We start from the raw sequence: 17,796 nt of genomic DNA, 5'->3' as shown, positions 1-17,796 counted from the left end.
AAGGAGCAAACGCTTGAAACAATATTGCAATATTCCTAGTAACCAGCCTGTTACTCACACCCAAACAGGAACAGAGGCCATAGCAAGCCCCCACCTCTCTTCACAGCTGCCAAGGACCTTCCCAGGATCTTCACTGGCTCTTCAAAAGTCATGTCAAGACAGAATATCACAACCTGTAGTTGACTAGTTGATGCGTCAGCATATTTTGCCAATGTTTAATTAAACATGTCCACTTTAACTTGGTAGTCTTCTCCTAAACTGGAGAGGTTTTTATTTCCCAGATCACCAATATCATATATGCCTCCTCCAAAAGTTTAGAGACCCCAGGCTTCCTACCTAAGTGTCCTCTGGTAAAACAACGTAACTGCCAACCAAACCCAGGGAAAACCCACAGCCCTGCTGCACTTGGGCACCGATCCTTGGTCAGGCTTCTCCTATGACCCCCTGGCCCTCACTTCATGTGCACAGATACCCCAGCACTGGTCTATCGAGCTTCATTTGCTAGCCTACACTGGATTGGCTGGCAGAGCAACCACAGGAGTAGAGAAGTGCATCCATCAACTTGAAAGATACAGAGACTGAGCACTTCCACACTGCCCACCCTGGTTGCCAGGCACCCCTCTCAGCATCCATCCAGGTGAGAACTTGGATGGAGGGAAGAATAAAAAAGTGACCCAGGATATTCCTGTCAGCTCAGATTGCATGATGTCCAAAGACAATACAAAACATGGGCTCTCCTATCCTCTAACACCTTGTAGACAAAGCTAGGTCCCTTCCCAGCTCACCCATGCTATCTACACATGCCTGTAACAGATGAGTTCCAGCCTGGGTCAGGCTTATCATGCAGCAACCCTCTCTGAAGATTCAGTCCTCTTTCTTTCTTCTTATTAATTTTTTAAAGATTTACCTTTATATTATGTGCATTGGTATCCCATCTGAACGTTTGTCTATGTGAGGGAGTTAGATCCCCTAGAACTGGAGTTACGGACAGTTGTGGGCTACCATGTGGGTGCTGGGAATTTAACCCAGGTCCTTTGGAAGAACAGCCAGTGCGCTTACCCACTGAATCATCTCTCCAGCCCCCTACAGTCCTCTTTCATTAAAGATAACTAGCACCAACCCTGTGGGCAAAGAGCACTGAGCTGGCTGTTCTCCAAGTGTGTGCTTCATGCTATCGAGAGCAAGGGATTGAGGAAGCTGGTAAACAGACAAGCAAAGCATACTCAGAGAAGCCATGTGTCAGAATGTCCAGAAGTTCATGCACAAAAAAAAAAAAAAAAAAAAAAATCCTCCAGGTGAGAAATTCACCTGCTCATCATTTCATGTTAGTAAAACTATCCTTTTGAATTTGGTATATTGTATTTTCTTTCACATATTTAGGACCTCTTTTTTTTAGCAGAAACGCCACCTAGAATATGAACAATGTCTAATCTATTTTAATTAAGTGACTGCCTTCCAGCAGCACCACTAACACTCCCCATGTGCATCATGTTCTCTTGCACGTTCTCACTGTCAGATTAAAAGAGTCCCTGTCTCGTCAGGGCCCCCCAATGCAGCACACTTCAGAAAGCTCAGCCAGCATAGAACTCTGGAACTCTGGACAGCAGCATCCTCCTCTCTAACCCTGCACACCTTGCCAGCACCAGAACGAACATCTGCAGTGTGGCTGCCGCGCCCATTAGTCCCTGCCTCCTGTTAGCATATTTTAATGCCGTGATCACAGTTTTCTATTCCTATCGAGGTGGTACAAGGTGCCAGACTCTGGATTCACACATTGCGTTATTACTGTCCCCAGTGAGCAGACTACACGGCAATACTGGGGACAGGGTTGAAAGAGAATGAGGAGGTTAACAGTGGGGAAGACAAATGCAGCTACCAAGAATGAATGCTCCATCGTAACGGGGGAGGCTCTGGTCTTAGTGGGGGGAGGGGACACTGGAAGATGCTGTGTGCCCTGACTATGAAGATTTCTCTTGAAAACCCTTATTATAGTGACGGTATTGATAAAAAAAAAAAGCATCCCTTTTGGCTAACTGTTAGAACCAATATTTATCTTATTAAACTTTACAGAAGTAAAGTCCCTGCTTCAAAATGCTTTCTGGAAGTCACAGGGGAATCTAGGCATTCAAAAAGCCTTCCTTTGCCAGCAAACTTCAGCCCAAGGTGTTAATGAACCAAGTCACCACAGAGAGGAGAGTGGTTGGTTATTAATTTCAACTCATTCTTACAATTAAAAAAAAAAAAACAGAACCCCATAAATTCAGTGTGATCCTCCAAGGAAAACATTATTAAGGGTTCCTCCTTTCAATTTCACATTCTAAGCTCAAAATACAAAGGTATCAATCTAAGTATCTCCAGATTTTCATAATGCATGTCTGTACCAAAGTCCACCATTACCACTTTCCAAAGGATAAAAGCTAGAGCCCATGTCTAATGACTCATTCTGTCTGCAAGTGATAAATATTTACATGCCCACTTACATGCATAAGCTCCTCAGTACTCCCCTTTGCCCAGAGTGTGGGCATCTGGAAGCAAGCCCGTATCTGCACCCTTTCATGCCCAGGTACAGTCTCCAACCAGCCCAAGGGATTCCTTTGTGTCTTGTCTCTCTGGAGGCTCTCAGCCCCCACACATGACCACAGGTCCAAACTGAGCCCATTGCTGATGATATCTGTAACTATGTGGAAGGGATGTTATGGATTCATAAAGCGCTGCTTGGCTTGACAATTAAATAAAATGAATCAAGTACTTAGCACTCAGCAATTGTTGAGAGAGATGCTCACGCGTGTGGAAAGTTGTTTTGGAAGTTATGAAGTATAACCAACTGGGACTATCCTACATGGGTATTTCACTGGGAATCAGTCAGCTCATGGCAATTTTCAAGCAGCCCTCACTATGCAGATCTGCCTCTTAGGGTGAGGATGCCTCAGCAAGAGCCTCACAGTGCACCAGCATGCTTCTTCTCAGGTGTCCAAGGCGGAGTGGGTTCGACTTCACCTTGCCAGATCCCACCCCCTCAAGAGTCTAGCTCGGGGTATATGCCTCCTACAGCATCAACCTCCACCCAAGACATCCTTCTGCTCTCAAATGGCAGATCCCACCATCCTCACTCCATGTTTTCACTCATTCAATCCGTTCACCTGCCAAGAGTTTCCAGCATGTTGCCACACACCACACCACTCTAGACCCTGACAGCAAGGACATCAGCGACAGGTGTCCTAGGAGGTCATAAAGGACACCAGAGTGGGGGGCCCTCTGCCTGCTGACTTATTCTTTACTCATCTCTTAGTGTGGATTTCACCTTGATTCTCCTAAACTTTGTTTTCGTGTGATCTTGGCAACTCTAGTGAAAGACTGAACTTTGAATAAGTGTGCGGGAGTCTTCCCCCTCTGCTAACCTTCGTCATTGCATCTTTGACTCTCCTTTCATGGAGCTCAGACCTAGAGACCATCAAGCTTACCTAGAAACCCCTACCCTTCAGTAGAGAGTCTTTCCAGTGGATTTCCTGCTCCTCCTTAGCACAAGAGATGGGAAGATTACTGGGCTGGAGTAGGGGGAGCCTAAGAAATGGGAAGCACACTGTCGTAGTATGATTATCTACACACATGCACCAAAACTCATACCAAACACTATGGTAAAATTCTAATCCACAAGATAGTAGTATTAGGAGTATGAACCTTTGGCAGGTGATGAAGGCATGAGGGAAAGACCCATCATGAATAGAAGTAACATTTCTTACAAAAGCGGTTGCAGAGTCAGAGAGATGGTTTACTCCATGGGTAAAGATACTGCCCGTGGCAGAAGGGAGAACCAGTCCTCAAGCTGCCCTCTCACCTTCACACGGACATCATGTGCACACGGCATACATAAAATGAGTAAGTGTAATAAGATAAAATAGAACTGCAGCTGGGTACCGTGACCCATACATGTGCTTGTAAATCCCATCATAGAGACTGAGACAGGAGGACCAGCTTGGAAACACTGCAAACCCCTCTTGTAGAATTAAAAAAACGTAAGTAAAAGGGCTGGGGATATAGTTCAGTGCTGCAGTATTTGCCTAACATGTACACAACCCTGGATTCAATCCTCAGAACTATAAAAAAGGATGAGAAAATGAGGAGTGGGGAGGGAGGGGAAAGAAAGAGGAAGAAAGGGGGAAGAGAAGGCGAGAGATGAAGGCGAGAGGATGGAAGAGTGGGAAGAAGGGAGGAGAGAGAGAGAGAGAGAGAGAGAGAGAGAGAGAGAGAGAGAGAGAGAGAGAGAGCCTTCTACCATATAAGGATGCCTTGCAAGTATAAGGACCAGAGTCCAAACCTAGAACTCACATTTTTAAAAGTCAACGCACTGGCTTTTGTAATCCCAGTGCTGAGAAGGCAGAGAGAGATGGATCCCAAGGACTGATTGACAAGCAGCTTAGCCTACTGGGAGAGATCCAGGCCAGGGAGAGACCCTGTCTCAAAACACAAGGTGGAGGCTGAAGAGATGACTTAACGGTTCATAGCACTTGCTGCTCTTGGAGAAGAGCGGAATTCAGTTCCCAGCACCTACATCAGGTGGCTCACAACCACTTACAACTCTGGTTCCAGAAGATTAGACCCCCTCATCTACCTGCTGCAAGCACACGGAACACATGCACCCAGTGGGGGACACATACATATTTGACATAAGTTTTTAATCTTATAAAAGGTGAACAGCATCTAAAGGATAACATCTGAGGTTGTCTTCTGGCTCCACAAGCACCTGCGCATGCATGCCTACCCACTCATATGTGCACATGTTCACATAGATGTACACACACACTCACACACACACACACAGTACCACAGTTAAAACAACTGGTTAACACTGACCCTGACTATGAAACATATATATTAGGGTTACGATACTGAAACATTTTAGCTCTCTGGGTTTCTTTTTCCTCGTCTACAGAGTTCTGGGACAGGTCATCTAAAGACCTCCCAGCATAGATCTGTCTTATCCATTTCTCTCCTTCTTGACCAACACTTTCCATGACTTCTTCAAAGTCTCGAAATAGAAACTATCTGGCTTGGCATGCCTGGCTCTCCAGAATACAGTACCACTCACCTTCCTAGTGATGCTCCTACCAGCCCTCATCTCCAAACATGCTGACTTACCATGACAAGTCCTGTGTCATACTTCTGTACATCTACTTCTCAACCTGTACACCTGCCAGGATGCCCAAAAGAGGAGGGTCCTCCAGACATCATCTCCTGTTCTTGACGGTGTCTCACACATGCACCGAGTTCCAGAGTTTCCCCTCTAATCTCATACACTGGGGCATTTATCTGCATCGTTACAAATATTAAGTGCTCTATTTTGACTCCAAATGGGAGAAAGCCAGAATGCTGAGAAAGATCTTGAACACTCCACACTCCCCACAAAGACTAACTCAGTGCCTCATATATTCACTACTCCCAGAAATGTCCTCCATGAAATATACTTCAAAAAGAGAAAAATTTCTATTACTCTTTGCATGTAACTACCTCAGTCATGTGGGTTTTTTCTAGACTATCCCTCAGTCCCTATACTAACTTTTAACATTTGTTTTAGCAACTTCACAAAGTAAATTGGTCTAGTTTTCATTTTTCCTATTAAAATGCCCTAATACTTGAATAAGACCAGAAATCAGAGTATGAAAGCACAGTGGCTAGTGGGTCCTGATGACCTTGAAGGAAGTTCACAAAATTTCCTAAATAGACTGGAAACTCTTCGGGCTTTTTAAAGTCAGGCTGGCATTTTAAAATATGGTTTCATTCGATTCTTCTCTCTTTGTGTAACCAACACTGGGTATTCCAACCTCCTAAGTGGACGGACCACAGAGAATAGCATCTCTCCATGGTGCATTTTCTTTGGTTGACTCTCTATGGAAAAGTATGTCAAGCTAGCTACAGACAGGCTTCTGTCAAGAGTTAGCAGGTAAATAATTTTCCTGATGGACTCAACCTCTATCTCTCAACAGAGACTCAGCTAGACTGAACCTGCCACCTCAAGGCAAACACAACCTAGCCAGATAGGATGGCAGCACCTGCCCCTACCACCCCCACCCCCTAATTGCACTGTAATTTCTCACCAGGAACTATCCAGGGCCCCGAGATCAAACAAGTAAAGATGTAACTCGGCTTTTTTTCTCCTAATTTTTAGAATAATGCATCATACTAAAGACAGGTTATGAGAGAGATAGAAAGGTAACATCCACAATAGAGCTACCCAGACATCCAAATCATATTAGACGTCACCTCTAGAACAGACATGTGTCCATGTAAGAGCATGTTCTTTCTCTCAATGTGTTGAGCTAACATTATATCCTTATGACCAAGGCACATACCTGAATCCAGTATGGGCAGTTGTATATTATAGAAACAAGAGGCTGTGGGATCTACCATGTGTGTCTCCCCAGTCACTAACGCAGTCAGTGGAAGCATGACATCACACCTACACATCATCACACCTACACATCCAACTCACTGCCACAGACATTAGCTCCTACAGGTCATTCACTGGGTGAGACGGTTTATGCTGCAAGTGTGAGAGAATGCAGACATCAGGCAAGGGTTTAGGGAAAGAAGCCTTCCTGAGGGGCTGCAGTACCTTCCAGATAATTCCAGTGATATTTCTGACAAGAGCTATCTGGAACTAGGACAGGTTTGCTCCTGAGACCTGCAAGGGCTTAAAACTTAGGAATTCTTTCTTTCCTCTCCGGTGACTGTCTCCACTAAAACTAGTCTTCAGCTGTCAATTTCCCTTTGCTTTCTGTGAAGGAAAGGGGCAAAGAACATCATTGTTTCCCTCTACTATTAGTTCTTGGCACATAACAGGAATGCACAGAGGGGGAAAGTGGTCATTGCCAGATGTAGGCTGTTGTCTTTTCCCTTTTAAAAAGCCCTATGCTGTGTCTCCATGAGGCATGACTAAAATCTATAGTGTCAATGACCAACTCTGAGGAAATAGCCCAGGGATGACTTCCACTGCTGCAATATATCCATAATCACATGATAACTCTAAACTTCAGCTTCCATACAATGTTCCTGTGCAGACCTCATTTTATACCATTGTGCAGAACTTTTCAAGCAAAATCATGACCAATCCCTACCAAATCAAACCGTGAGATGTTCTCTAGGAAGCTGAGTCTAGGAAAAGCATCTGGTTAGTGGCATCTCACCTTCACCCCAATCTCCTCTGCTCACCACTTTTACATACACAGATTCCAGGACAGATACACACTGCTAGCATCATGTAAATGTCATTCGTGGTACAGAAAATAATGAGAAAAGCAGCCATTACAATGACCCCTGGGTGAGCACAGCCAAGCTTATTTTTCCTTATTTCTACAGCACAGTAGTAGAAATGCCCCTTAAGGGATCCTATTCTGGAAGGCTCCCAGACACTCACAGGGCAGGTGAGTGAGTCTCTAAACCCTTCCAAATTAAGAGCCTAATCCCTAGAAAAGGAACAGTCGGGAGCAACAGTTTCACCAGGTTCACACAGGTTCGTCAATACTCATGACAGCGCAGGCCAGCCAATGGCCTGAGTGCCCTTTTGATCATAGTTCTTCTCTGCCCTTTGGGGCCTGGATCTGAATCTATCATTCTGCATTCTGTGATAGAGTATGGTTTAAATTGATAACGTTACCATACTACAGCTGCCCTTTCACGGTGTCCCAACTGCTTAATAACTGTCAAGATTATACTAAAATTAGTAGGGGGGGGGCTCTTCACCTAACAACCCCTCCCCTTCACCAGCTCCCGGGCCTCTGTGAGGAAGCAGGGTCTGAACTGATTTCTATCTGATTGCAGGAGAGTTTGCCCTGACTTTCCCCAGTTACTTAAGCCGGCAGGCGTCTCACTGGGTGTCCTTAGAGACCAGGGCTTTGCTCAGGCAGAGAATGTCTAGACACTATTCATGACCCATCTGTCTGGCACGGCCCAGCGGATGGCAAACTCTATTAGAACTGAAACCATTTTTCCTCCTCCTCCTCTTCCCCCACCTCCCCCTCTTCCTCGTCCTCCTCCCCCATGCCTCTTTCCCTTTGCAAAGCAGGAATCTGACACTGAAAATTACTATCATTGTTGCAATTCTCAAAATAGCACCACCAGACTTTCATTAACATCCACGCTAGACTACTAAATATTTAAAGAAGTGGATAAATTTCATCTGAAGTAGGACAGCCCTGTACACATGAAAGCAGCCGCAGAATCAAAATGTAAATCTAAGAGGTTGTTTTCATCTGAGTAAATTTACCATCACAGCAGGAGAAAATGCCCAGTGCCTTGAACATTCCTTCCTGTTTGTTCTTTACCTTTGTCTATTTGAAAAGGCAGGATTACTTAGTTCAAGACCCTGTGTGTTTTTAATTGATCTGAAAACTGTCTCGGAGAAACAATGGCAGCTAACAAAAGCAGGAGGGGAAGGAGCTTCAGAGGCCAGTGTTTCCACCCCATGTGGCTCATCACCCAGGTAGAAGTCTGTGGCCTACTGCAACTGGATCCAGCACAGCTCCTAGGTCAGCCCAGAGACCCACATATCCCGGTCCTCACCTTGCTTGAGATGGTTTCCTGGGTCACTGTCACATGTCTGTACTTGTGTTCCCATAGATTCATGTTTCTTAAGTTGAAAGAAGAGGGCAGTGATCCCCATCAAAGAACCCACTGCTCTTACAGAATGGCTAGACTCCCTGAGTAGCCTTTGCTACTGGCCTTGACCAAGGTAATCCACAGTTAATCATTAAGCGTGAAGAAACTTCATAGCCCCCTTGGTAACCATACTTGTATACAACACAACAAACTGGAAGGCCCCTGTCCCATGCTCTCAACAGCTGGTTCCATCCCTCCATTGGTACAATGAAGAATGGAAAGGGTCATAGCTCCAGAGAGACATTAGTGTCCAACCCTGAAAGCACCTGCTTGGCAAAGCTGGCTTTACGGGGTACTAATGGTTAAACTAGAGTTGACCCAAAAGACTGTCTCATCTTCAAAAAGCTTGGCGTCTGATGCAGAAGGGAAGACAAACAAGATGTTGCACTGGGTCACATAGGTCACATAATACACGGATGGCCAGGATCCAGGTCAGGTCAGTATACCAATGACGCCTGACATGCTGGGGCTGCCAAGTTTGTTTCCCATATTTTTACTTGAAAATCCAGTGTGAAGCCAGGATAATCAAAAATCTATGCGTTATCACATAACTAGTTGCTCTTGGAGCACTCACTTCTATAGCCCTTCAGGATTGTAGACTGTTTGATCTCTGCACTGGAAATCTTACACATCTTTTAAGAACTAATTAGTAAAACCCTTAGTTTTGTTTTTTTTTTTTTTCTTTTTAAATACCATTGAGGGGGAAAAACACACAAAAATGAAAACACAGCTGAATTCAATCTCCCAGCCACAGCATCAGGTTCTGGTTATGGGTCTGAAGCAATTAGCTAATCTCTCCAAGCATGGCGTTCCTATGAATGCCTTCTAGGATCGTTTTAGGAGATACAAATGAGATGATGTGTGCAAACAGCTGGCCCTCAGCAAATGGGAGCTTCCTTGCCACTTCACTCCTCTCCCAGGAAGCCGCAGGCCTCCAGAGAGGGGGCATTTGGTGAATATTTGCCATGTGCCAGGCTTTCCAGTAATTAATTGTTCTGCACTATTTCATTAGTTCCTCAAAACTCCCTTCTGAGTGAGATATCAATATTATAATCCCACTTCAGAGAGGACAGAATCAAGGTACTAGAAACTTATCAGCTGTACTCAAGCCACAGCCAATGGTGACTCTACAGTTTCAACTCACAGCTTAATCCTCTGTTAAAGTACAGCCCGGGTCATAAGGCATTGTTTAAAACCACTATTACACCGTGCCTATAAAGAGAGGAGTTTCTTTAAGTAGTGCCAAAAAAAAAAAAAAAAACTCCTATAGTGTAAGGAATACGCTGGAAGAAGAGACAATCTACTTGGTAGGACTACCAGGAAACTGGGGTTACACACTCACACTTATATATACACACTCCACACAGACACTCTTGCACATTCATCCACTCATGCACACACACATACACACACACAGATCCCACATTAACACACCACAGACACAGTTGTTTATATACACACTTCATAGAGACTTATACATGCAGATACTGTGCACACACACACCATATATAGACTCTCTCTCTCTCACACACACACACACACACACACACTTCTTTACGACCCAGTGAGAAACATTTCACATTTTTTTTTCTGGGCATGTATACTATATATGTAAGTATTTGCATATCAAAAAACAAAGATTTGTCCCTCAAGGGTTTCCTGGTTGAAGATTTTTCTCCCATTACAAAGCACAAATTCTACCCTATTGTGAGTCCTAGGAAAAATATTTGCACCAGAGCAGCTTATATTTTGGTTAGCTTGGTATCTATGGGGAATCAAATACACACTTAAGGACAGATAAGTTGGCAAGGCCAGACCTAATATCATCTTTGCATTGTCTTATTATGTAGTTTTCTAAGACAATATACATATTTGTGAACCTCCATTCCACTAGAGGTTCCTCTGATACACACACACACACACACACACACACACACACACACACTTCACATGGTGACTCAGCAAATATTTACATATGCCATGGATTATGCCAGGGGAAGCTAAGGGTCCAGCAGAAACCTTATCAGCCTGGTACTCTGAAGCCCATACATACTCTGAAGCACAGTAGAGGGAAGATACTTTGCAAATGTCTAATATGTACAGTGGAAAGAGCATCAAACATACAAAGTGGTAAGCATAGTTCCTGCCTTCTAAGAACTTAACATCCTTCAAGACTTAAACCTGTGCCTGTGTTAACAGATGAGACCTTAAGAGGGCACAAAGGAAAAAGAGAGAGGAAGGAAGGAAGGAAGGAAGGAAGGAAGGAAGGAAGGAAGGAAGGAAGGAAGGAAGGGGGAAAACTGTCTACTGGCTTTTGCAATGAACAGGTGATTCTAGAAGAAGCAGCTGTGAGAGAGGTGTGGTCACAGGAAGTGAGTGGCAGCTGGGAGACTTGAGATGAGCAACGAAAATGAAGAGGGGTCTGACTGAGAAACTGGAAAGACACACAGTGGTGCTGGAAACTTAGGCAGGGCAGAGCCCACCCACAATGAGGTGTCAGTGGGCAACCAGAGCCTCTGGGGAGGACCTGGACAATTGAGTACAGGGCCTGCCAGGGAGTCTCAGCGGAAGGCCATGAGCTCAGAATCAACAGGCCGTCAGAAAACACAAATCATGTAAACGTGAAGTTGGGAGCAGGTGGAGGGAGAACAGGTAAGGATGCAAGGAGACCCTGAGCTAGAGGAGAAAAGGTTACCACCAAAGCTGAGTGTGTTCATCCAACTATTTTAACTGGTCAGCTTGTAACCATAGGAATATCACTGGTTACCACTGAAGAACAACAGAGAAGTCACTCATATTTACATTAATTCATCTTGTGTGACATAGACCTCAGGGTAATCGATCATATTGTTGATGGGAGCATCTCCTTATAGATAAATTAATAGTTTCTGACTGTTTTGCAGCCAGTAACGACACACAAATATATAGCAGGCTTGCTGATGAAAGACAGCTGACCCCTAGGAACTACTTTTACATATACATACAACACTCACACCTGAATCTCCAGATTTGCTCAATCAATCTAGCAAAATACCAGGAATGGCAAGGAAAGGAACATATTCACTGATACCACAGAGAACAGAAAAACTCAGCCGGGGAAGTCTGTAACACGAACAATCCAGACCATGGAAAGTCACAGCTGAAGAGGATGAGGAAGAGGTTCAGGAATCTGCTGAGTAAACAAGTTCACAGAGCTTGTGTGTGTGTGTGTGTGTGTGTGTGTGTGTGTGTGTGTGTGTGTGTGTGTGTGTGTGCACCCCACCACCACATTTTGGCTTTGGATCCTAATTCAAACCAACTGTACCCAGAATAGACTAAAACACAGAATTGGAAAGTGAAAGGTGGGGGTGAGGCACTAGCAAAAGGAAGAGAGCCATCAAGAAGGGAGGCAGGGGGATGGGGAAGCAGAGAGGGGCAGAGGACCAACCAGCAGCGTGTGTGGCCACACTGAAACGCATTACTATGGACTGCCAATAAAACTAATAAGAAAACAAAAACCCAGATGAAAATAAGACAACTGGAGAACGAGGTGCACAATCTGTTAGGCTATAAGGATGTGGAGAACTATTTTTAATGCTTCTGCAATAATTGTAAAAAAAAATTATATATATATATATATATATATATATATATATATATATATATATATATATATCAGCTGTAAGCCCTGGTCACAAATAGGTTTTTCTAGAGGGTAGGAAGTTCTCAAGACCAAAGACACCTGGACGCTTAAGAAACAGGGGATGGTAGTTTCTACCTGGTGCCTAGAGACACTGGGGACAATACTGAGGGAGATGAGAAAGCTGGCTTAGGAAGGAAAGCAGTTTGCTCAGGTTACATCTTATTTTGTTATTACCCTAACTGGCCTGGGAGGGGCGCAGGGCAGGGTTTCTTCCCAGAAAAAGTTGTGAAGTTAAAATGCCGACTTAATTGGGCACTTCTGTGTGGCTTTGGTTCCTTTGATTGTGAGAGTCAGTGTTATAAGGCCACTTACAGGGAAGGGAGCAGCTTCGGCTCTGGTGAGGACAGGAGCTGCTATGCTCCCCACTTTCTCTGAATAGGATCCTTCTGGGTAACTGGAAATTCCAGTGGAGCAGAAAGTGAGAAGTCCTTGCCATTGACAGCTGGCACTTCTCAACTCTGGGCTTCCTCGGAAGGCGGAAGGCCGGTGGCACAGATCCCTGGAGCATGCGCAGCCCTTTCCAAGCTGTGTAGACTATAGCGGCTAGGCAGCTATAGAAGCTCAGTTCCTCAGCCCACCCCCACCCCATGGAGTGACAGTATAGAGCAACGGGAACCTCCCAGCCTGACAGGAACACTGAGGCAGCACATGGCTGGTTTGCTGAGGCAAGAATGAGTACATCAACACCAGCTAGCGTTTTGTGCTCATATAAAGCTGTGGCGATTCAGCTCCCCAAGGGATGCCTAAGCAATATGTGAGAAGGAAGAGGAGGAGCAGGGGGAGGAGGGAGAGAGAAAGGAGATAGGGGAGGTGGGCAATGCAATTATGTAGCTCACACTAAACCCATGTGCAATCTTATGCAACATAAATTATGCCCATTTCATAGATACCAGAATCTAGGTCTTAAAGGATTCAGTCACTTCCTTATGCAAAAGCAATCTGCCTAACTGCTAAGTCCTAGGGTGGGGATCCTAATCCATCAGTCTAGCTTGGAACAAGTTCATATTCACCAAGAGCTTATGCCTTGCAAGGTCTAAATGACTTATTTGAATTATCCATTTCCCCTGTAGTACATACAATAGCCATCTCTTGTCCCCTAATTGTGCAAATGATGGCTCTGGGGCACAGGAATAAGATAACATGCTAACTGCTAAGAAAGCTGTATTACTGGGACCCCATTCCAGTAGTTTAGTTGAAACAAGTACACATATTCAAAGCATATTTAGCCAGGTATGGTAGCCTGGTGTGGTAGGCCTATAATCCCAGCTACTTGGGACGCTGAAGCTGCAAGATTGCATGTTCAACGCCAACCTGAATTACAGAGTTAAAGGCCTACGTGGGAAGCTTAGTAACAAGAGTGTCTTAAAGCAAGCAAAGGAGGACAGGCTAAGCAAAGCAGTGGTAGAGTGCTTGCCTGGAATGTATAAGGTTCTGGTTCAACTCCCAGTACATGACAGAAAAGAAACAAAAAGAACATTTTATAGTTTAGATGTGGGACTCAAAACCACCTTTCCATGTCCATGGGAAAGGTAGACCGGAGGCCCTCGGTGTTCTTGGTCTTCTGGCATGCTGCCTGTCTTCAGTCTAATTCCCAGTCCCCTCTTCCATGCTACCAGCCTCCCTCTGTCCTCTTCCCTTTCACAGCTGACAAATGTTTCACACTGTCCATAGGCAAGAAAAGTGAGAGACCACAGGCCGAATAACTCCACATAGCCAGGCAGCGGCATTATACAAATACTACCACACAAACATAACCCAAGAAAAGCAGAGGGCCAATGCTGGGGAAGTACAGGGCCAGCCCTGCCCTTTGAGACCTGTTTGCTCAGCACATAAAGACAGAACTTTATAGACAGTCGGTATAAGAAAATTCAGGGGCTTGAGGGGCAGTTCAGTGGGTCAAGGGCTTACTGCATAAGCATGAGGACCTGATTTGGGATTCCCAACATCCACATAAAAGCCAGATGTGCCTCTGTGCATCTGGAACCCCAGTGCTGTGGTAGGGTTTAGACATTAATCAGAACCCCAGGGCTCACTGGCCAGTCAATGTAGCCCAAATGGCAAGCCTGAGGTTCAAGAAAGTACACCATGTGAAAAAAAATGAGTTAGAAAAGCAATTGAGGAAGACACTCAGTATCAACCTCTGGCCTTTCATACATACCTACATGAATAAGTGTACACACTCACATGTACCCAAACAACAAATAACCAATATCTTTTAAAATTGAAATAAAGTTCAAAAATGATTTTGGCAAGCACAAAAAGCAGGCTTAAAATTCACCAGACCATCATCATTTTTATACTAGGACCATATAAGGACTTCCCCTAAAGTAGGGGTAGAGAAATATGTGGGGTTTTGTTGTTTGTTTTTCCAAATTTACAGCAATTGTATTTTTGCAGTCTAATTTCCACATGAATTTTTCATTTAAAACTATTTATTTTATGTGCATGACTATGTTGTCCATGTGGGTGTATGTACACTATGTACATGCCTGCTGCCCATGGAGGACAGAAGAAGGTATCAGCACCCCTGAAACTTGAGTTAAAGATGGTCATGAGCTGCCATGTGGGTGCCAGGAGCTGAACCCAGGTCCTCTGCAAGAGCAGCAAGTGCCTAAGCCATCTCTCCAACTCCCCAGATTTAATTTTTGCCAAATAATGCCTCAAAATGGCATCAGCACAGGTATGAAGAGGGAATGACTGTACCTGAAATACTGATCTCAGTAAGAGGATGAAGAGGACTGTATCTCTCAGCTTCATAGCACCATAACAAACACTTTAGAAATGGCCAACCTAAAAGTTTTTTCAGAGGTTTAAATCCATGGGCAACTGGTCCCATTGCCTTCAGGCCTGTGCAAAGGCAGCACATCGCATTGGAGAGCAAAAGTGCCCACTTCATGGCAGTAGGGAAGCCAAGAAAAGACGGCACGCTAGCTCACACCTGTAATCTTAACATTTAGGATCCTGAGGCAGGCAAACCGGAAGTTTGAGACCAGCCTGGGCTACATAGCAGAAACCTGCCTCAGAACATTAAAGGAAGCCAAGGAAAGGAAAGGAAAGAGGACCCAGGGTCCCAACATCTCCTTATGAAAGGCAGAGCACTCCAGAGCTCCATGTCTCTAGGAGTTAACCACCTCACAACAGTACCATGGGCTGCAGACCAAGCCTTTAATGTCAGTTCCAGGGCAGGGGGAAGCGGCTATCTGAACACAGCAAGGACCAGCAAAGATGCTCACCCTCAACCCACTTCACTTGGTTCACAGATACTAGCAGAATTCAGGAGTGTTTCAAAACTGTATTCTTCCTTTCTTGTCACAATAATCATAAAATCCAAAACCAGTGAATTTTAGATTCTGATCTCACCTTTTCAGATTCAAGACAGTGTCCCATGCCTCGGCTCTGGGGAGCCATGTGTGTAAAAACCTGACACATGTGTTATTTCCATTTGGTATTTATTAGCAAAACATACAACTAGAACCTTTAAGAGTCTCATGTAAATATTTCTATTTTTGTGAATAATTATGGACCTATATTCACTTAATACTTAAAATTATTTCTGAAGTCATACATTCAAAAATGTCTCTAAAGCTGTGTAAGGAACACAAATATATGCTTTCTTAAAACCAACTGGGGCTTCTCAGATCAACAGTAAAGCCCCATTACAAACCACAGCGCCAGTGACCACCTACAAGAACACATTGTATTCTCCATCTTACACATGCTCTCTTCCATACCAAAAGAAAACCATGCACATCTCTTTCCTTTAACTTGGAAACATAACCTTTCCACCTCCTGTTTGCTTCGAAACATCATCAGACACAATGCCACAAGGGTGAGTCAGAGGAACTTACAGTTGAAGATGCCTGGAGGTGGATGCTCGGTCACCAGGAGGCAGTTTTCTTCGTCACTGTTGTCCCCACAGTCATTCTGTTGGTTACAGACCAGTGAACCAAGATACAAGCATTTGCCGCTGGTGCAGGTGAATTTGCACTCTGAAATCACAAAACAAAGCATGGGGTAGTCAGCTCTTGCATGGTACTCCCAAGTAGCCACTGTCATCGCTCCCTACGTCCTGTGCATGCCATGATGATTTGAGAACTGAGATTATCTAGAGAGCCCAGGAAACTGAACTCAGAAAGGCTTTCTGGGTGAGGCTGATCCTATGGGAACACAACACTCTGAGGCCTGTCTATGGCACAGTGCTACCCACAAATGGATACACCCGTGCCCCCTTCCTTCCATTGCTTTCCCTACAAGAGTTATTCCACTTCAAAACAACCTTGACAGCCTCTCACACCCTACATTCCAACAGAGGCTCAGGTAGAAGTTGGGAGGTCCAACTTGATTCAAGGAAGCTCAAAAATTTCACTTACTGCTTTGTTGCAAAATAGTCAAACCATTCTAGCATTCATTCCTCTCATGCCTAAAAAAAAGTTAATCATAGCATATATATATATATATATATATATATATATATATATATATATAACATATATATATATATATAAAACATACATTTTTTATAGTATAAGACAGGAAAAAAAAAAAGACCACAGTGCTCTGCTATCTAAGAAGCAAGTGTGTGAAGGACCACACAGACAGATTATAAAATAGTATGGAGCCCACACCCAAATCCCAGTTGATTGTACTGAACACAGGATCGCTGAACAGTACAAATCTATATTTGAAAATGGAATTCATCTAAATGGGACTTTAAAGTAAAATTTCCAACTTAACACATTATAATTGTAAGCAATCAAGGGTGAAAGATTACACAACAAAATATAAACACCCATGTATATCACCTTGAACTATTAAGTTCCCACAGAAATTAAGAGAATTCACACAGGGTACATGGCTAACAGAAGGAACTTCAGAAAGAGTCACAGGTTCCCAGTGATGGTGACTATCACAGCCTCCTCAGCTGTCAAGGCCCAATTCCTGTCTCAAATAAAAGCAGTAGCCCTGGATCAAATGCCAAGTCATTTCAACTCCAACTTTCCATTAAAATAAAATTCCAAATAAAAGATTAGTGTATCCCCCCAGTGTCTTCCAGCTCTGCTAACCCTGAGTAGGGGTGCACTAGTGAAACCATCTAAGAGGACAGCTGCAATCTGAGAGAAAATATTACCTGTCACAAATGACAGAACTTAAGTCAAAGAGAGGGGCATTGTAATTTTTCCATTTGTTCACAATCTGAGAAGATATGGGGGGGGGAACACCCAGACCCCAGCCATGTGTAAAATAACAGAACGGGGTTCAAGTGCATTCCACAAGCTCTTAGCTGGCTGCACCACCTAAGTTAGAAACTCTGTGTGCCTAATGTGATCAGATGCTCGGTGCAGATGCTGCCAGTTCAGCCAAAGCTGAAGTATCATTCCGCATGGTGGAAAGATTAAAATCCACATTCATGAAGCTACAATTTTTAACTTAACAGAAAAAGGGAATGTCAAGGGAAGAATTTA

At 44.1% G+C, this 17,796-nt stretch overlaps 1 protein-coding gene across 4 annotated transcripts in view; it reads right to left on the bottom strand.

Annotated features, from left to right (window-relative positions):
• Positions 1-17,796, bottom strand: part of Ldlrad4 (low density lipoprotein receptor class A domain containing 4) — a 313,620-nt gene that overhangs the window by 146,164 nt on the left and 149,660 nt on the right. For all 4 annotated transcript variants that reach the window (XM_051200765.1, XM_051200768.1, XM_051200766.1 and 1 more), the window contains exon 3: positions 16,183-16,323. In XM_051200765.1, coding sequence (XP_051056722.1) covers positions 16,183-16,323 — 141 coding nt within the window. The remainder of the gene's footprint in view (positions 1-16,182; positions 16,324-17,796) is intronic.

The sequence above is a fragment of the Phodopus roborovskii genome, unplaced genomic scaffold (assembly GCF_943737965.1).
Source record: "Phodopus roborovskii unplaced genomic scaffold, PHOROB, whole genome shotgun sequence".
NCBI lineage: Eukaryota > Metazoa > Chordata > Mammalia > Rodentia > Cricetidae > Phodopus > Phodopus roborovskii.
This window is presented reverse-complemented; position numbering and strand designations above follow the sequence as displayed.